The sequence below is a fragment of the Aythya fuligula genome, chromosome 4 (assembly GCF_009819795.1).
Source record: "Aythya fuligula isolate bAytFul2 chromosome 4, bAytFul2.pri, whole genome shotgun sequence".
NCBI classification, from domain to species: Eukaryota; Metazoa; Chordata; class Aves; order Anseriformes; family Anatidae; genus Aythya; species Aythya fuligula.
In genome coordinates, this window is record NC_045562.1 from 52527340 (window position 1) to 52548840 (window position 21501).

The window sequence follows — 21501 nt, forward strand, 5'->3', positions numbered from 1 at the left end:
CAATGGAGCTTTTTGCATCTGGAAAGCTGAATTAACAGTTTCTAGATGAAAGTTACAAATATGCAACTAGTTTTCTGCCACTTAGTTATGAAAGATACAATGTTACTGTAAAAAAATCACTTTTAAAGTGTTTGAGTACTCAGGCTTCTATCTACAAGACAGCTGAAGTTAGCCCTAGATATCGCCACCATGCGATGTTTGGTGCTTGCAGAGTAAGCTGGTGACCTGCACAATCAAGTTCTTCACTAGGGCTCTTTGATATTTTTGTTAAGTTCATAACTGGTTTAGCCTCCACAACGTTTCAGAGACTCGAACCTCGCCAAGCAAGATAAGGCCAATGGTGGAACACCATGATGTTTGTTATGTAAGTAGCCCTGCATAGCTGTCATCAGACAAGTGTGTGTTCATCTTGAAGTCATTTCAATAACAACTAATAAATGAGTGACACCAATTTTGATACATATATTTTTTTAATTTGAGTTCATTTCTGTAACTACAAAATCTGTTATTTTTAAGGCATTTAACAACAGTATTTAAAAAAACACACTCCTTACTTTCCTTTCCTTTTGTCTAGCGTTGAATCCTCCTTTAAGATGGTTTTGAAACAAAATGGGGATTTCTTTTCAGTTCTATCCATTAGAAGCATGCAGGTCTAGATACATCCTTAGAGTTTCTCCAGAAACAGAGCTTATCCTTTTCTTGGAACAGGTAAGGAGCACAGGTACACAAGGATATACAGCAGGTGAGTGATGATTAAGTACAACAGCTGGTGAGGATTAAAAACACTAAGAGAAGTGTTCACTGATTTGGTGAGGCACTGATATTTACGTGATGAACACGAGGCAGCTGTCTACACTGGTGGTGTAATACATCCTTTTTTCCTAAAGCTCATCCAGCTACATTGACTGGTGCTAAGGGAAAACATACACGTGTTAAAACATTTTCTCTGGATAGGTCTAAATCCTAACAATCCCCAAATTACCTCTTACAGTCGTTTTGTCAGTTTGCCATTTTCATACTTACATTGCCACATTTAACAATAAATCAGTTATTAAAAGTGTGTGTCCCTTTCATGCTATGCTCAGACTATAAAACAAGTGTAGGTATTTACCAGTTACTCTTCGTTTGCTTGCAGCAGGGAGCAGGTTAGAATCCCACAGCTAATTTCTAAAGAAAGACAAACTACTCTGTGCTTAGTCATTATTCAGATGATTAGCAATACTATTTATAAAAATAACCTACTTTGACAGTAACGCCTCTTTTCAACTCAGATGAGTCGTGGCATTGTCTGACATTACATTATTATGACTATTCATTATTTTTAGTATCAGACTATCTAGTTTCCACTGATGATAGTTTTTAAGCACTTGGGGGTAAAAATTGAAGGAATAAGTATTAGAAAGCAAACCATGTGTTTGGCCAGGTGCTGTACAAAATTTCACACCCAGTCAGAAATATAGCTGAGCTACCTGGCTTACTGTGCAAGGCTTAGTTTCCATGTGTCACAGTCTAAAACGTAATTTACAAAAATGTTTTCTAGCACTTGTAAACACAATCAATCATTTACTAAATGTAGGTTCACTCAAATATGTGAATATATATTAAATGTTCATACAGATGTATGCAGGTCATAGGGAAAAAGAAAGCTATGCTTTAACTAGTCATTTTAAAGTGTAGAGCAAGAAGCTGTAGTATTTTTTTACCTCACTCCCCCAGTGGTCTACCAGACTTATACATCTAGACTGCATTCACTTTAAAATGTAATTACAGATTTTACGTGATTAACATGGCTATTTCCATCCAGGTATCCCATAGTATGTTTCCCATAGTTAGATTATCCTGAATAATGATAAACTGTAATGTAAGTGTGTAAATGAATATATTCAGGAATCCTTACCTTTTCTGTAAATCTGGAGGAAAGTTTAAGGACCCTTAAAGCCACGGCCGATTCCTTAGCACGGTTGGTTTGACCACTTTTAGGCAGAGGTGGTGGAAGTGCCCTGTCACTCATGCTCTTTGCTCCAGTCCGATCAAAATAGGAACTGGAAGTTGGCATCCCGGGTTGGGGACGTCCATATGGTGATATCACTGGAGGAAAAACAATTTCCACAGGCTTCAACACAACCTTCTTACGTTCTGCGCGCGCCTTTCTGGCAAGCATCTGTCTTCCGTGCACCTTGCCAATGGATGGCAAATGAGCTGTGTGTTTCAGCACTCGAGGAAGACCTGTGCCTGCAGCTGGGCTGACAGGTTTCTTCAGTTGAACATAACTGACTGGTTGGCTGACGTTCTTTTTTCTCAGTTTAGTTACTGCTTTAGATACTGAAACTGCAGTATTAATATTAGATGGTGATGGAACTTTATGGTGATGGAACTCAGCCCTCCCTGGCTTTGTACCACTAGCAGTAACACCATTTCCATGTTCTGTCACTTTCCATTGCTTTTTTTCATCGTCCTTTGTTTCTTCTGCAGTGCTGCCCAGTAGTCCTTTAGATGCAGCACGAGCCAAAATGTCTTGAACGGACACATTTTCAGAAGAATCTTTCTGAAAATTTCAAAGGAAACAATAATACATCTACGCCACAGCTGTAAACTCATCACATTGATCCGATTCCTCAGAATTTACCCACAAGAAAAGTATGGCAGACTCTAGCAGAAATACTTCAGTCACATTTGATAAACAGTAACTATTTATTCAAGAAATAAATAATATGGCTGTTGGGTAAAGTGGTATCTGCACAGTTGCTCTTCACAGACTTTGCCCTGAAAAGTAGAAATGAATTCTGGACTTTTTAATGCATCTCCCTTATTGATTTGCTTTGTAACATATCTATAACACTGTGTGTGAGAGAGAAATAATTACTAAAATACAGAATTATTAATAATAATGTCAAGCATGACTGATTTTCATGATACTGAAAATCTCTGTTCATAATACATAAGCAAAGAACGCAAACTATATTAACTAGGAACTAGGTCAATAGCCAAACACAGAAGCAAGGGGGAAGAAGTCATTTAAAACTACACAAAAAGGGTAGATACCTGAAAAACAGAGGCTGCAGTTTAACTTTTCAGGGTAAGTTTTGTTAGAAAACCCCAATTTCTAGAGTCTCCTAAAGTCTGATCACTGATGCAATTAGGAACAATTGGTTCTGTGCAGTAGAGTTTCACTGAAAAATGGTTCAAATCAATTACCTAAAACAAGTGTTTCTTTCTCTGATTGGAGAGAATAGGGTAGACATATGTACACACCATGATTAACTAAAACTTACTAGCTCAGAAAGCCAGGTTTGAAAATATTCTATATGGAAAAGAAAGAGGTCAATAATAGATAACCTGAAAGGCTTTTCAAGTGTGATCCTCTTACTCTCAAAAAATATTCCCCTTTTAATTCTCCCCAGGACACACAAGCTTCTTTCAGGCACTGGAATTGGGAGTATGACAGAAAGTGATACAAATAACCAAATAAGATCTTGTATCTTTAATTTTCAGTGGAATTTCTGATTAGCTCCTCCTGCTTTCTTCTTTTGGTGAAGAAAGTCCGACTTTCCTCAGCCACAAGATGAAAAGCTTGATGCTAAGGGGTACAAACCATCCCTACAAGGCCTTTCCTCAGACTTTTACATTTAGCCAGCAAAAGCCTTCTGCTTTTCAACCCAGATCTGCATATGCCTTAGTTTTGGAAAGAAACGTTCATACCTATTTTAGTAAAATTATAATGAAGTTTTAATCCCTACTGCTGACATTGCCTGCTTTGATACTGGCAAGGCTTGGTGATACATACAGACCTAACGGATAACTTCCCTAGACACCATTTATCATGATTCTCAATCAAACTGCATATTCTATTCCAAGGTGTGACAACAGTGTATTTCCTCTAAAAATGTTCCTCACACAGACCTAGATTAAGTGACTGCTCTGACCACAAACTGCTCTGACATAAAAAGCATGTTGGAAAGATGTGCTAAACATAAAACCCTAGGAGTTGCACATTTCAATTAATTATCTCTAGAAAATCTGCAGCATTGCTCCCCTGATATTTGGTCTTTTTGAGACATCCAAAGATGAGCAAGGTTTTTGTGTGTGTGTGCGCGCACGTGTATTTTTAAACTGTTCCATTTTATATATTCTTTTGTGGAAAATGACAATATTCTTTTTCTGTGTAGCGCTTTTAAATTGTAATTTTCTTAGCTTACCTCTCTTGCTATAATAGCTAGGAAACAGCCACTGGAAATTTCTGATAGTTCTGTTCTGAAAAAGAAGTCAGTGCAGGACTCTGGATTGGAGCATGTAGGAAAAACAGGAGGAATAAGCCTACAGAAAATAAAGAAATGACCAATAGATATTATTTAAGGATATAAAAGAGGGTAAATGATATATTAAGAGCAATTTCCAAATTATATCTTGCAATGACAGTTTTATGAAGCCTATTTTCACTTTAAAAAAAAAAAAAAAAGGCAACTCAAGACAAACATGAGAACTCAATTAATCATATTAACCACCAAATGCTAAAATGCTAATCCTTAGTCTGATTGCTATATACAGGTCACTGTTACCATGAGTCTATTTAATGGATGAGCTGACCCTGAAAATTAATGCAGAATTTAACTTAAAATTGATATGGCCAAAAGAAAAGCCATGAATGGTTTGGAGTCTCTCCTCCATACACCTGTTTGCAGTGTGTACTCTTATGTAAGGTAGAGCCTTTGCAATGAACTATATCCTTAAAGAAAGCTCAGCGTGAAAAGTGGGTACACATTTGAAAATGCCCTTGACATTTTCACAGCCGTAAGACTGGCTGTTTGACCGCAAACTCCAGCATGGCCTTACCATTTTGTTTGACACCACTCCAGCAACGCAGAATAATTCCAAAACACCTAACACACATTAAGTGCAACTGGCCCGAGAGTTTCCTGAGAGTCCTCCATTCTCTTGGAAAACCAAATTAGTACTAAGGAGATGTGTGATGATCACACAGGGTGTTGTATTGGGATAACCTGTTTCTCTCAAAGCCACTACTCCCAGCACAGGTGCCAGTAGTTATGTGACAGTTTTTCATTCTATTCTGCATTATTTTAGTCAAACGTTAGCTAATTCTAAGGAAGGTGCCTAAGGAACTGTCATAAGTAATAAACAGCTCCAGCTTTCACCTTAAGACAAGTATCTTCCCACTACGTATTTTATTTACAGCATTCTGTTACTGCTCTGTTTACACTGGCTACCAGCAGCTTTATTACAGCAACAACTATGCATGGAAAAAGTCCAAGATCTGTGCGTGACAATGAAGGATTCTGGAGTTGGCATTTATGAAGTTCCAGCAGTCTTCACTCACAAATTTGCTCAGGTCTGCAAAAATTCTAATGTAATTTCACCTTCCCTTTCCTACCATCTGAGATTTGAAAGTACAAGTATAATTTGGTGGTACGACAAGTTTCATAACATTGCTGTAAAACATAGATCTGTTTTTGACTTTGGGGAAAAATTTGGGTGAGAGGGGTTTTTTCCTGAAAAAGTCAAAGCTCATGAAAAAAATCCTGTGTTTTTTTTTGTTTTTTTTTTTTTAATAAGTATTAAATTCATTATTTATATAACAAAACTATGTACTATTTATGTTCAAATAATTCAGAGACCTTTGTGTTCCAACGTCCTCATAATTCACCTGCAGTAATAGCTGCATAGACTTCAAGACATGACAGACTAACAGAATTTCAAAGCCTAAAGGAAAAAATAATTTAGAGTAGGAGGCCACAAACACGTTGGGACTAGCACAGCACCACTGACAAGACATGCCCTGCTTTCATACCATTTGGAGTAAAGTTTCCAGCTTTTCTACCGATGACTTGAAAGAAAGATGCATTTTATTGTACTGTATCTTAGCACGTGTAACGTCTTTCTTTTTAAAGTCTTTGGATTGGTCATAGTTAATATTTAACATTTTAATCATACAAAATGTAAATACACTGAATGCTGTCTTGAACCACAGTACCTTTCCTCAGGATGGCCAAGTCATTAGCTTAATCTAGGATAGTTAAATAAATAAATAAATAAAGACGGTATTATTCTCTCATGCAACAAAAACTCTTAACCTGCATCCTGTAATCAATTGTTTTATCTATGTGCGAGCCAGTACCAACTGTTTGCATTTATGCAACTGACTACAAGGAAAATCAAAACATCCATCAGACTTCTAACAACTTCTTTAGCTGACAAGGATGACAGCTGACATGTTTTAACTACATATACAGTATACACACAAACACACATACTTTCTTCATCTATATATATTCGCATCTATTATGATTACACAGGATGCTCTGTAACTATAACATGTTCCCCCTCAGAAGTCCATTCATCTGAATACAGGCACAAACTGCTGAGCAGCAGAGGTTCTCATTCTATATTATGACATTTTAAGACTTATCTTCTTTCTCCTTTTCCTTTTTCCTAGAACTGATCATTCTAGGTCAGAAGCTGAGAGCACACTAGCAGGCTCATTGAATTCTAGTCTCATTTTATCTTAAACTAGCTTCTTTCTCCTTTAAGCTACTTACAGGGTGAAAGCAATAGATGAAAAAGTTGCATACTACTTAGTACTCAGAGCATCAAAAGGAACAGAATCAGAGGCAGCAAAAAAAACATTGTAAATGTTAATGTAATAGAAGAGACAGAACAATCTAGGATAAGAATTATGCTACAATTTAAACTTATACTTTAAGTTGTCCATAGACAGAACTACTCATTTCATACCTAAATTGTTTTAGTTTATGTCCTTCCACACCAGATTCCAGTGCTTTTTTCACTACTAGTTCGTTCTCTTCTGGGTAAACTGAAGAAGTGCAGTAAACAATAGCTTGTACTTTAACTACAAAAATAAAAACATATATATATATAAGTGCTAAAATTCTTCCTACACACAGTGGTTTAGTAAGAACCAAAAGCAGCATAAAACTTATGCTTGTATGTCACTTTTACCAATAAAGTATATTAAAAAACTTATGTGCAGGAGGATAATCAAAACCTTTTCAAATATTTGCAGATTTCAGCACAAATTCAGGGCTGCATCCAGTCTTTTCACACAGCTGCTAATGGGAGGGGGGTGAAGAAAGTAGCAGCATGAACATGGAGTCAGAACCAAGTAAGACTCAGCCCATTCTCCACACAAACCTGAAGATAATTGTATTAATGGCTGGTGAATATTACAGCACAGAAATACCCTTAGTGTTGTGAGGATCATTATTTAGAGCTTTTGGTTACACACTTGCTGTTAATAATCAGCATGTCTTGAACAATACTACAACTGGTTGTAGTACAGTGAAGCTGATAGTACCAGGTGTTCTCAGAAGCCTAAGAGGCAGCACACTCACATCTCATTGCATGCATCAACTCGGTAAGCTGCCGCTCAGCAAGACGACAGAGTTTATCCTTGGACACAGATCCTTGTAAAAGGTCTCTTAGCAATCCTGCATCTAAATACAAAGAGTTGTAAATTTATTAATACTCCTGTTATTAGCGTCTTAAAATTCAGTTCTTAGCAGAAAAAGCTTTGGTAACAAACTATCATTACTGGTGCAGTGGGAAGGTAGGCTTTATGAATTACAATACTAAGGAGTACCTAAACAATTCTTTCTTTCTTAAGTTTACTTCTGATTACTACTGCCTCTTCTTTGTTTCTGTTTAATGAGAATTGGACAATGAATAGACTTACATAAAGTCAATAAAGGAACGTGATTAATGGAAAACTGTATACTCACTGGTATATTGAATGATATTTTTCTGCCTATAGTCTTTTTACTTTAGGAAAAGATATATATCTATATATATCTATGTGTATATATATATACACACACACATATATAGATATATAGATAGATATATCTATATATATCTATGTGTATATATATATACACACACACATATATAGATATATAGATAGATATATCTATATATATCTATGTGTATATATATATACACACACACATATATAGATATATAGATAGATATATCTATATATATCTATGTGTATATATATATATACACAGATATATATATACACAGATATATATAGATATATCTATCTATATATCTTTTCCTAAAGTAAAAAGACTATAGGCAGAAAAATATCATTCAATATACCAGTGAGTATACAGTTTTCCATTAATCACGTTCCTTTATTGACTTTATGTAAGTCTATTCATATTCCATATGAATATATTCTATATCATATAGAATATGATATATCATATTCTATAGATAGATATATCTCTATATATCTATGTGTATATATGTATATGTATATATATATGTATATATACATATGTATATATATATATACACATAGATATATATAGATATATCTCTATGTATCTCTTTTTTTTATATATATAGATAGATACACACACAAGCTGCCACCCAGAACAACCCCAAACTTCACACTATTGACTTGAAATTGCTTTTACAAAATGCTCTTAATCCTTCAGTGCCACACAGAAAGATTTTTTTTTTTCTTATTGAGAATCCTAAGCTAGGCCAAATACACTCCCACTCATTTTATGTAGAAAAATCATAATTGATTTTACATTATTCTCTTTTGCACAAGTAGACTACTGTGGAAATCCATTATACACACAGATTTATGCAAGTCATGTAATGTAAGTTTTATAGTAGTTAGAATTCTAAAAGGAAGTTTTTAGGGAAAGGGGTGTTTTGTTTTTTTAAAAAAAAAGTTACAATGAAAAAGTTTATTTAAAAAAGTATCAAAAGTTACCTCCATGTTCACTTAGAATAAAATCTATTGGATTACTGAAACCCAGTCCAGAGCATTGTGGTATCAACAAAATCACTTTCGCGTTTTGAAGTCTGGGATCTGTTGGTCGAATCTCAGTAAAATCTTCATATAACAACTGAATATCTGAAAGAAAACAAAAAGAGTGGGAGGGAGGAAACTCGGTGGTTCCACAAGAAGGCAAGCCTGCCCAATTTTAATGTGGTAAGGTTGAAGAAACAATGGTGTTCCACAAATTGCCATAGAGCTACAGCCTGCTAGACCAGATCCTCTAAAGTATGTCCCGCTGATTTCAAACAGCCAGAAGGATTAGGCCTTACAGACTTCCTCTGAAGAGACTGATAATGGGGTGCCAGTCTTGTTACAGTCTGTTCTGATCACGTCCTCTGAGTAAGCTGGATGAATGCATGGATTTTGGATTAATGTTCTTACAAACAGGTATAAATCAACCTGAAAGCAACAGCCAAGGCACCAAATACACTGATTCCAAAGTTCCCAGACACCAACCATTAATATATTAACTACTTATGTGGAGAACTTCGGCATGACCTATCAGGAGTCTGAATCTATGACACGATTAATCTGCGAACTTGATAAGCTTGAGTGTAAATGAAGAGTTCTCAGTTCACCTTGTAACAAAAAATAAGTTGTTACTACCCTCCCAAACCCTCAAACAAGTGATACTAAATTCTGATAGAATTATCGTATTTATAGATATCACAAACATGTAACATATACTGATCTCACATCTATAGAGATACCACACCTACATAACAATACCTTATGCAAATCACCTGTTTAAACACATACTTTCACATCCCATATGATTGAACAAGCTCCTCAGTTCATCTGCTTTTGCTGAAGATTTTACACCACAAACAAAAACTCTGGACATGCTGCGATTTCTCAGCGCTGACATATGGGCGATGGTCAGATGGGAACCTACATGAGCCACTATAACGTCGCCATCCATATTCAGCAGCGCCTGTACAGAGTGTACAGCAAGACTGCGGGACTTATCCTACAAAATAATGACACAAAAAATTAAATACAACCAACTAATTTGGTTTCTCACAATACCACCCTTTTCCAAATTAGGAAGTTATTTCACTGTTTTCATGACAAACAGGAAAGAGGGGAGAAGAAAAATTAATCAGATATAGCTAATATAGGATTTAAAAAAAAAATACAGACTCGAACATCTGAAGTCAAACTCACTAAATTTAAATAGTTTAATGCTTAATGGAACATAGTATCTATACGTGAAAAGAAATGTGTGCGTATTATCCCCTTAAGAGGGGACTCTTAATGACAGTTCCAGGAAAGACAAACATGGTACATAACATGCAAAATTCATCCTCAGGTGCAGCTTATCAAGGAAAAGTAAAGCTATTCACACAGCTCCAGAAGGAGAGCGATATAGGCGAAATGAAGCACTTACAGATTAAAAAGTAGTATTTTGCTTAAGTTCGGACAACACAGTGACAGATTTGCACACAGAAAGTATAGACAACACGTGTAAATCATCTCACACTACAGATACTGAAGAGGAAAAAGTGACATATATCAAACATCTCTATCAAATTCCTTGAAATGGCAGAGTGAAGATATGAAGCACAGGTGCAAACTTTTGGACAAAATCTGGCAAACACTTATGTTAGGGGTGGGAGAGCAGCTCTAAGTTCACATTAGTATCTCTATATACACATCAGTCAAGAACCACCTTGTCCCACTAGAGAGAAATGGAGCTTTTCAGGGTTCTGTTTCCTCACTTCGAAAATTTTTAAATAGTAACATTCAGAATTTGCTTCCATAACCTATTGAGAGCATGTTTATGCCTGAACAACTGAATAGGACGGTCACACAATATGTAACTTCATCCTAATATTATATTATTTTAGTTTGCAGATTAGTATCACTCACTTAAGGGTGACATCAACTCACCTGTAGTAAGAGTTTGCAATCTGCAAAAAGATCTGAATTCAGCAGTTCTTCTTTAAGAGAGGAAGGAAAAAACAATACATCGTGGCAATGCTGGTCCATACAGTAAGTGTAACGGTTGAAGTCTGACACAGATTCAACTTCTGTGAATCCCTTATTCTTCAGATCTCTGACGACATCTTGAAGGCTGTTAACATACAGCCCTGACCATTAAATATACAGTGCTTATTTAAGCAGTATAATTCACGTTGATATCGATGACCTGGATTGTTGCCTTTAGTGATTTCTTAGTGGGTGTTGCCTTTAGACTGATTTCTTTAATGTGTATGTACACACACCTCTGCAGGCACGTAAAACATTTATTGTATGTGTATCTAAAACACATATTTTTACAGACTAAACACACAAACAAATATAAAAACATAAAATTGTAATACTGCCTAATGCAGGAGGAGAATTCACACTATTTAAGACATCTAAGTTCCATTTCAAAACACTTAAGTTACTAAGTCTGAGTAAGTCTGATAACAGAAATAAAGAAAGAGGCATGTGTCTCCAGAGGATGATTCAAAGCATCAATATGCAACTGTCCATGTGCTCTGGAGACCCTGTAGCAAATTTACTGCTGAAATAGCTTGGTTCTTTCAATTGCTTTCAAAGTAGTTCAGCTCACCAATGAATTTAACAGCTAATATCTGAAGTAATCCTTCTGTAAACATAATGAAGTTAGAAATGCTGAGGTTTGCAATTCGAATATAATGAAGATTTAAAGGTATATACACCAAGACTTGTTTGTTGAAATGCAGTTTTAGATAGTGCTATAAACTTATATAGTACTTTAAATGCAGAGCCAACACTGCAGCTTTCAGACTAATCTTAGCTAAACTTTACAAAATTACAACTGGTGTAAAACACCTTTATCTTAAAAAGCCCGTAATGTAAGCACAAAACACTGATCCAAAACAAAAGTATTAAAATGTTTAAAACAAGATAAAATGCATTATCTGTATAACAAAATGCATAACAAAATAACCCAGTATGGTTTAACTTATCACCGTGGGACTGGGAGCACTAGTGTTCATATGGAGTGATACACAGATTAATGATTTTTAAAAGTGTATTTTAATTTCACATTTATGCTACCCTTACAGAATAAACACCAATTTTAAGTATTGCACCTGTCTCTGCACCCTTGGCCGATGTTATCACTTACAGCAATACACCCACTTTTTAAGAGTTTTTCATCCACATAGTTCTTTTTAACTTTCTAAAACAACAGAATATAACAAGCTCTATCTTTCATTTACAGTTTATGAATACCATTACTGCAATATATAAAAACTTCCAAAAAGCATAAGGCAATGTTACTGTACTAAGCAGTATTTACTATAAGAAACTTAAGTTCCTGGTACTAATATAACCTGGAAATTCCAAAACAAGTGTATGGGACCTATGTGATGGCATATGTAAAAAAAAAAAAAAAAAAAGTTATGTGATACTTTTAAGATGTTACCTGGTCTTAAACGTATTTATCCAGACACACAAAGGTAAGGCAGAAGCCCTTTGTTCATGCTTCCGTATGGTTTCTGGTAGGATGTATTCAATTGAAAGAGCATCATGTTTAATGCGATATCTTGCTAGTGCAGCTGCCAATTTGATCCTAAAACTACAAAACATAGTCACAGGTTTAATACGTTTCTACCAATGTTTGCACCAACTACTGACATGCAACAATTCCATTACAATAGTGTCTTGCTCAGAAACCAACAGCGAGACTGTGCTTTGCAAGCTGTTACAGAAAATACATAGAGGTATTTTACTATATACATAGTGAGAGGTATTTTACTATATACTGGTATAGCTGAAACTATTTTATTTGAATACACACAGGACTAGAATTCTGACAAGTGACTCCACAAGTCAGGTTTTCTCACCTTTAAAAGAACAAGGCAAATATGTATTAGAACTGCAATCTGTGGAATATAACCACATTTTTGTTAGGTATTTAATGACATAAAACACATGCATTTGCAGAATGAGCATCTGAAAAAAGCTGACCTCTAAACATACGCAGAAACAATAGAATTATGATGGAAATCGGGAGTCAGTTTTGTTAGCATAAAATCATAGAATGGTTTGGGTTGGAAAGGACCTTAAAGACCAGGTAGTTTCAACCCCCCTGCCATGGGCCGGGAAACTTTCCCCTAGACCAGGTTGTTCAAAGGGGGATGGGGATCCAACCCAGCCTTAGACACTTCTAGGGATGAGACATCCACAACTTCTCCGTTACATGAAATGTCAGATGAAATATTCCTGGTCTTTTCCTCCTAAAAGCTTTAGGCCTAATCTCGATACACGATACTTCAAACCAAATAAAAATCACTGGTGAGCTACTTCAAATATTAAGATACATTGCTTACTGCCTTGCAGGAATACCTTGCGTTTAGGATGTTCACAAACTTTTGGGGCTACTCTGTAGCTAGCAGCAAAACAATTGTGTCTACCAAATACCAGTTGATTTCTTCAGACTTAGGAAACAAATACTTGAATACTATTTAAAATGTTTATTGTACCTATTGTTTATTTTCTGTCATTACTTAAAATAAATACATATTATCAAAGTTCCAAAACAGCAGCATAGCTAAATAAATGTATGTTATTCCATTACACAACACTTAGGCTCTAAACTCTGCTACTTTCATAAATATGAATGTTTACTAAATATTTCTTCTTTCCTAAAATTGCATGAAAAAAAAAGTTCAACAACTCCACAATAACGTAACTTTTTTCTAGTAAAATAATCTAGTGAAGTATAGTTTGTTAGCAATATTTTTCTTAGCTATAAGAATATGAAACTTTCCCTTCAAATCACTTTCTCATCAAAAATTAAAAACAAAGTCCACAAAATTTCAAGATGAAAGGCGTTTGTGATATTCACAAATTAAAAAAAGGCAGTGGTTATAAAAATCTGTTTCTGCTAATATGTAACACACACACAAAAAAAGAAATTCTTAGCATGCATACCTGTATAGAAAATGTTCTATCTTCCTAACTTCTGCTACAGGTTCCTCTTCATCAAAAATCTCTCGTGCTTCAAACTTTCGGTCTTGGAGGTCATAAAGCATCACAACAAGCAAGCTGGTTAATTCATCTGGCTGCAACAGAAAAACAACTGGATAAAGAACATGGCACAAAGCTTGTCTTACTTCTGCAAAGAGATCCATATCAGACAGCAGTCTCCCACATAAGAAGCATAAAAACCTCCAATGAAACACTTCTTTCTGAGAATATGTAAATAATTCCTCATGAAGAATTCGTAAAATTAGTAAACTACCAAAAAAAAAATTTAAAAACAACAAAATATAATATTATTTAGCTTATCAGAACTTAAAAACATCCTTTATACACACAGATAATGTAGGATATCTTAAGAACTTTAACTGTTCTCAGAATTTAAACTTGCAAGTTATTTTCTTCTCATAAAGTAGTTCCCTCAGTAGCTAAGGTAACAAAAACTTCCTAGCAATTTGTCTCTTGTAGGATTCTTTGATATATAGCAACTCATGAGCTCAAACAACTCTGCAGTTGGGACAAATGTAAAATTTCTTTCCCATGTCTAAATGTCGGAATAAGGCAGCATTTCCTTAAAGACACTAGTTACAAGAATTTCAGTTGCATCTTACTTTCTCACAAACATGACTGAAACAAGCTAGAAAACTCAAGTTACTAGGGACACACGTGAAACATAACATGTTATTACCTAAGTCTCATTTCCTTACAAGCATAAGCTGAAAATCAAACATTAGTGTTAGATCATTTGCCTACTCACATCAATCTTCGTGATTAACATCAGTTCAAATTCATCTTGTAATTTTCAAAAGGCATCAAAGACTAAACTAGAAGGAATAGCAGATTATTCAGCCACCTCTAGATTTTCTTTTCTCATTACAGCAGGGAAGTATGATGACAGAGTAAGCTGGACCTACTGTTGCCAGAACAAGTACAATGGTTGTACACAATGCAGTTTGTCCAGGAAATTACACTTGGGTTCAGTGCTTTCTTTTGTCTGGTAGGGTTTACTCTATGCTCTCCTCTCACAAGGGGACACAGGTGGGAAGGAAAGCACAAAGGGAAGTTATTTATTTTACTGAAAGCATGTTTAATATAAAAACAACGGGAAACCAAAACAGAATCCAGAAGTTTTCCCTTCAGAAACCCTGATTTCTGTACTTGGACCAGCCTTGCTTTTATACCCACTAAGACTGGACAAGCTGCACATTGCATTCAACAGGCAGCATCACACTAAGAGGAAGAAAAGGACCCTTGCCTGCAGGACTACTCAGGATGCTCCTGGGAAGTGGCACATGAGTTTGAACTGCCTCATAACAACAAATACACGCAACCCAGGAGTCAAACTTCCTGGTCAAGCACCATAATCTCTAGTATTCTTTTCCTGGCTCACGGACAACATCACAGAGCAGGTAATACACTGCAGTAAGCATTATGGTTCACTCTCCTAGTTTCTTTCTTTGAAGCTTTTAATTCCCAGCATCAGGGTACAACACTCATCTAGTAGCTTCGAGATGAATGCTTTAGGCAAATAACTAAAAAAAGACGGCAATATTTCAGACTCAGGCTACCATCCAGTCAGGATCCTCCGGAAAGATTCTGATTACATCAACTCAGAAAATACAAAATATGTTTCCTTAAAAAAAATGTTCACTTACTATTGACTGACAAGGGTAAACACAACTGTCTAGCAGTATTTCTTCAAGAAGCTCTTGATCTGGAAAAAAAAAAATATTCACAAGTTATACTATGAAATACAAGACTATATGCAAGAAAAATAAAAACTTATCAACTACTAGAAAAAAGCCTGGAAGTTTGTATCATGAAAATTAAAGCCAAGTTCACCCACAAACAGTAACAACTCTATGCATAATTATCTTACATGAAAAAACATAGATTTTAAATGCTTGATTCCACAAAACACTACCAACACTTAGATATATTTAAACATTTGAGGGATAGTATTCGTCTAGTAGTAACCTACTACTTCATTTGCAAAAACTTACCCAAATCTCTGCTGCCAAGCTGAAACTAATCACTTAGATTTTATACACTTTTCCCTGCTACATCACTTCTGTTGGCAATTCTTTGAAAAAAGTTTTGTACTTACATTTCAGAGCATTGAAAGCTAGTTCGTAAGACACACGCTGGGAATACTCATCTTCAAAAGTTAGCGCAGGAGATACTGAGTCATCGCCATACCGCACTAACATCTTATCTTTAGGTTTTTTATTACGAATGCCTTGAAAAATCTTAGCGGCGTTTATGTAGACAGAGTCGTGACAGACATTCTTCCCAATCAGAGTCATTGTTCTTTTCTCAGCAGATCCTTTTACATCCGAAATTTTCATTTCACTCAAGTGAAAAGTATCATTTGTAACATCCTCATGAAAAGACACCGATTTACTTTTAGAACGTGGCATTCTTCCAGTCCTTGATGGGGCAAGTGCAAGTCACAGGCTTGCTGCCTCTGCAAAAAAAACAAAGTTTGCATTGAATTATGACATTTTCTGTTACTAGAACACTCTTTTACCTTCATTTTCAGATTTTCCATAGAATTTGTTTCTAGGCTCTAATTCTGCAAATACATATATACTTGCGTAAGTCTGTCATAGAATCAGAGAAGCATTTAGGTTGGAGAAGACCCCCAAGATAATCTGGTCCAACCTTTAACCTAGCACTGACAAGTCCACCACTAAACCATGTCACTAAGCTCTACATCTACATGTGCTTTGAAGCCCCCCAGGGATGTTGACTCAACTACCTCCCTGGGCAGCCTACTTCACAACCCTTTCAGTTGAAGAAAATTTCAGTGAAGAAAATTTTCCTAATATCCAACCTAAACCTCCCCTGCTGCAACTTGAGGCCATTTCCTCTTGTCTTACCACTTGGTGCTTGGGAGAAGATGCTGTGGTCAGACAAATGTCTTCTTCTGTTGAGAGTCAAGCACCAGTGTGCCTAGTGTTAGGTGCAGCACAGATGGATCCATGGAGCGAATGTAAATTTATTTTACGATGTCATATTGAAACCTAGCAAGTAGTTCTACCAGAAGAAAGCTGTGACTCTTTGCTAGAGTAGAGTTTCAGATTACCTAAATGAAACCAGAACTTGTATGTTTTGAATGAAGAAAAATTTTAAATGCTGTCAAGTTACTTTGTACTAATTCGATCTGAGGACAGATATCCCTCATTTTGCAGAAATGAGGACAGCACCTAACATGGACCTGGAGCTCAAACCCCTCCTCCAGCTGAACACAAAATATTTATTTTGAGAATAAAGTGAACCAATTTTTGTAGTGTCAGGACTTTCAAGCCTTGTAGAATTCCTGATTGTTTGTAAATTCTTTGACAAGCTGCCTTTACTGACACTGCTATTAAGATGATTCAATGAATATGCTTTCCCCAAAGACAAATGTCATCTTAATAAAGATGAGATGACAGTGCTCTACCCTGTGCAGACACACTGCATTGTTGCAGTACTGTTAATCATAGCTTGGATTACTGAACTGTGTGCCAAGCAGAGAACACCAAGCTTGATTAATAGGAAGCTCTGCTGGGAGGAAGTAGAGGGGAGAGAAAAGACCCATTCCATTTATCTATGGAAGAAATGAATCTCAAACAGATTACTCAGTTGAGGGGAAAGAAAAAACAAACCGTCGAGATCCCAAAGATCCCAAAGCACTGAAAACAGGCAGGAAAGTATCTCCTCACTTCTGGTTCCAAGTCATAATCCACTAAAGCAGTAACAATGATCAAGAAGCCCACTGTTAGCACAACAGTTCAATGAGTACTACCAGTAGCATCACAAGGCAAAAGTGGAGTTGATTGTGTCCATTACCTGTGCAAAGGGATGTAAACATCTCTCTTCTGAAAACATCTGTATTATGGAAGCTGGCAGACTCCTGTAACACAAATTACTGTTATCTAAGTACAAACAATAGCAATGAAGATAAGAAGACTGCAGGTTTCCATTAGTAGAGTAGGAACGTGGCAAGCACTGAGCAATAAGGCAGCTGGGGAACCGAGCTACATAACCTTTCTGCCAGGCAGTGCATCTTAAGAGGCTTCAGGGTGTTCACAGTGGAGGAATAACATTTTTTTTTTCCTTTTTTTTTCCCAGTGATTGAGTAGAGGTCTCAGCAAATATTTGGAGGGTTCAACATCTATAAGACTACAGGAAAGTCCCAGGAACAGCACATAAAGAGAATGTGGGTGACAGGGAATAAAGCCTTTATGTTCAATCTCTTGAACAACAAGCTTGGGGTGGTCTTTGCCCTCAGTCTCTAAACCATTTGGGAAAGAATGATACACCAAACGTCTGCCAAGTATCCTCACAGGATATCCACCAAATACAACTGTCTCAAGGCCATCAGGTCTAAATCATTGAGAGATTTTTCAGTTATCACTTCCCAACACCAGAGGTGCACCACCCTTTCCAGCACGAGGTTTACCAGTGAAGAAAAACTGTGTTCATTTATTTGAATGCTGTTTCAAGCAAAGCTGCCCACAACCCATGCAGTCTTGCAATTACAAACTGAATTAACAGCACTAGACAAATGCACTATTTCTGGCACACAATATAGATCGATATGAAGAGCAAGTCAGAAAAACAAATGCTTCCAGTTTATATGTAACTTCACTTAGATTTAAGTCAACTAACATAAACAGATGGCTTTTAGGATGGCTCCAGCTTTAACTTTATGAACTCAAGTGAACAGAACTATGACATTTACTCACTATAGACTCAAATATACTCACTATTTTGTCAGTTATCACCTACTTTTGGAAGCCTCTACCACAACTAGATTCAGAAAAGGCAATAAGCAACCCCTCAGCATTTGGGTTATGCCAGGTAAGGCAGGCTGGCCACCTGTTCACATTAATGGGAATTCACGCTAACAGGAATTGATGCAGAGCGGCTGTGGGCATGGACGGGGTTCCTTATACATCAAGGGAAAAGCCTTGGCAGCTCCCTACTGTAGTTTACCCTGGTAATCGCATGGGTACACACAACCATACCTGCTAACATCAGCCGTGACCGTCTGTCCCAGAGCTCCTACAGACTGCCAAGCTTCCCGCAGTCCTAATCTCCATTAACGAAGCTGGAGGTGAAGGAAGACGAGTTAAAAACCACCGACGCCAGCCCCAAGCACACCCCCCAGCACCCCTTTAACAGCAAACATACCGAGCCAGGAAGCAGGGACCCACCCAGCAGGGCGCTACCCACCTGCACACCCACCCCACGGGCTCCCCGGGGTGCCCCATGAGCCCTATGCCGGCCCCTGCCCCGGGCGGCGGGCACCGAGCTCCCCCGGGTGCCCCGGGGCCGTTGGGCTCGGGCCGGGGCTCGCCGCTCCTCAGCAGCAGGGAGCCGGGGTGCTGGGGGTGCCCTGCGGGGCCTGGGCCGGCCGGGAGGGGGCTGCAGGGGCCGGGCTGAGCCGCCCTTAAAGCCCGGGTCCTCCCCGGGCCGCCTGAGGGATTGCAGCCGCCATGGAGCCCGCCCTGGCAACGGCGGGGGTGGATCTGTGCGCGCCGTCAGCCCGTGACGGGACCTCGGAGGAAAAGCCCCATTTCTGGGCAGCGAGAGCTCACCCCGTGCCCCTTCCTGGTTTTGGGGCTTAGTGTTTGGTTTGGTTTTGTTTTGTTTTCGGTGGTGGTGGTTTCTTTGTTTTGCTTTGTTTTCAACGTTTACATCCCCATACGGCACGAATTCTTGTAAACTCAACGTCTCCTTTTAAATTATAAATCTTTCATACACACATATTTTACTCCATCAAAACCACCTCCAGTTGCGGGGCTGGAAATTGCTGGATATCGACGCGTAACACCGGTTACCCACCCAGACAAGGCACTCACTGTTCATTTGCACTTGAAATTAACAAGGTGCTCTGAGAGCGTTTTAACCACTTCAACCTCGTTTTTTATTCCATCTTGATACACATAAATGGATCAGGCCTTTATTTACTTCCAGGCTTTTTAATGGTTTACAAACAGTTTTTGACACTATTCCTAATAGCTGAGCCATCACCTTGTCAAAAATCTACTTCATCCCCACAAACCTTGTTCCTGTTACATCCTGTTATGGGCAATGCTTAAATTCTGCTGAATAAAGGAAAACAGTAAAATCCCCCGTGATTCAGTTAAAATCTACGATGCCTGACAGCATGTCCTTTCCTGCATGTTGCCTGAGCATCTGCCACATGCAGAAGTCCTAGAAAGTTAAGTTCTTTAGACTCGCTTCTGCAGTAGGACTGCTCAAAAACTGACTAACCAGGATCAGGGGCTAGGTTGACAGTATGTTTAGTATGGCTTAGCACAAATATAGCACATACACATTTTTAGAAATTGAGGCCCCAGACCTTTTGGGGAATGTTATATATGGAGTGGTAATTCGTGTCGAGAAAATGGTTGATATTAATAAAGAAGGGGGAGATGTGGGAGTGTGGCCATGGGGGTCAGCAAGCCCCATGTTTGATGGTAACATCAGACTCTTAACGATGAGGCCATCAGGAATGTAAAAGAGCTTAGAGGGAACAAGAAACGGTGATTCAGGAGACTTCGTGCAGTCTCTGGTTTCTTGTTCTCCGTTAAGGCATGGAAGTTTCTGGGTGTTTGCTGTTGCTGTTATATTCAAAGTTGTTTGACCAATGAAAGGTTGTTTTTGAAAAGGACTGCTGTGGGGAGAAGGGTATATGAGGGGAGTCTGCCCTCAAGATAAAGAAGGCAACACGATGAAGTTATGTCATCAATAAAGAAGCAGAAAGAAGGAATGAAGAGGAACAGGCTAGCAGAACAGGGACCAGGACAAGAACAGGCACATTGATCGCCTCATGAAGATGGGTTCAGCCAGACTCAGCAAACCGCTCAGAGAAGCTCACACAGAAAGTCACTGGGAATGGCACACCAGAGCTGGAGAGAAGCTCAAGCTGAGAGAAGCGGAGCTGTGCACACAGCTGCCCCTCGCTGGTAAGCAGCTGCACATTATGGGGAATCATACGTCCTTAGAAACAAACTGTCCTGGTAACCTTACAGCTTATTCTCCTTATTAACAATCGGACAGTTTATGATCCTGGAACATTGGACCAAATTGAGGTCAAGGTGTGGGACTCTGCTACTAAAGACAACAAGGTTGCAGTGGGACTGCTCAGCACCTGGCAAGCAATCTCTGAGGCCTTAAAGAGCCCTGTGGGACCACAGTCAGAAACGTGTGGTTTGCCAGACAGTGCGGGAGCTGCAGGCTCGTTTACTGATCCGACTGCTATGCCATCGGCCCCTCTGCTGCCACAGCCATCGAAGGCTTTTGCTGTTACGCCCCCTGCTGACCTGGACGTGCCTTTTGACCCTGGACTATTGGCCTTGAAAAGGAGACTGGTATGTTTTTATTCGATCTGGGAAGATTAGGATACATAAGGCCCGAAGACCGAGTTGCTTGACAACTTAAAGCGAGACATATTGTTCAAAAGGAATGGAAAATGAAGACTTGTTTGCAATTAAGACAAGGAATGAAAAATGGAGACTGTTAAGTCATGGAACTTCAAGGATTGTTTGTTACCTTTTCTGATTGTATAGGCATACTTGGGTTTAGTATGTAAAGCAATGTTCTGTATATTTAGAATGTTTGATGTTCGTGTGTGTGTTGGTGGAGCGTAACCTCCCCACACACCCAGTGCTGTTTCCTTGCCTTTTATACCTTTTATAAATATTACAAAA

At 37.9% G+C, this 21501-nt stretch overlaps 1 protein-coding gene across 1 annotated transcript; it reads right to left on the reverse strand.

Moving 5' to 3' along the window:
- Positions 1 to 550: 550 nt before the first annotated feature.
- NSUN7 (NOP2/Sun RNA methyltransferase family member 7) lies at positions 551 to 18863 on the reverse strand. Its single transcript, XM_032185953.1, has 14 exons — positions 18811 to 18863; positions 17630 to 17693; positions 15903 to 16262; positions 15451 to 15509; positions 13748 to 13878; positions 12237 to 12389; positions 10727 to 10910; positions 9593 to 9803; positions 8765 to 8908; positions 7365 to 7466; positions 6748 to 6862; positions 4197 to 4314; positions 1898 to 2545; positions 551 to 911 (listed from the first exon to the last, which is right to left on the reverse strand). The coding sequence occupies exons 3-14, from the start codon at positions 16213 to 16215 to the stop codon at positions 897 to 899; spliced, it is 2193 nt and encodes a 730-aa protein (XP_032041844.1). The 5' UTR covers positions 16216 to 16262; positions 17630 to 17693; positions 18811 to 18863; the 3' UTR covers positions 551 to 896.
- Positions 18864 to 21501: the final 2638 nt, after the last annotated feature.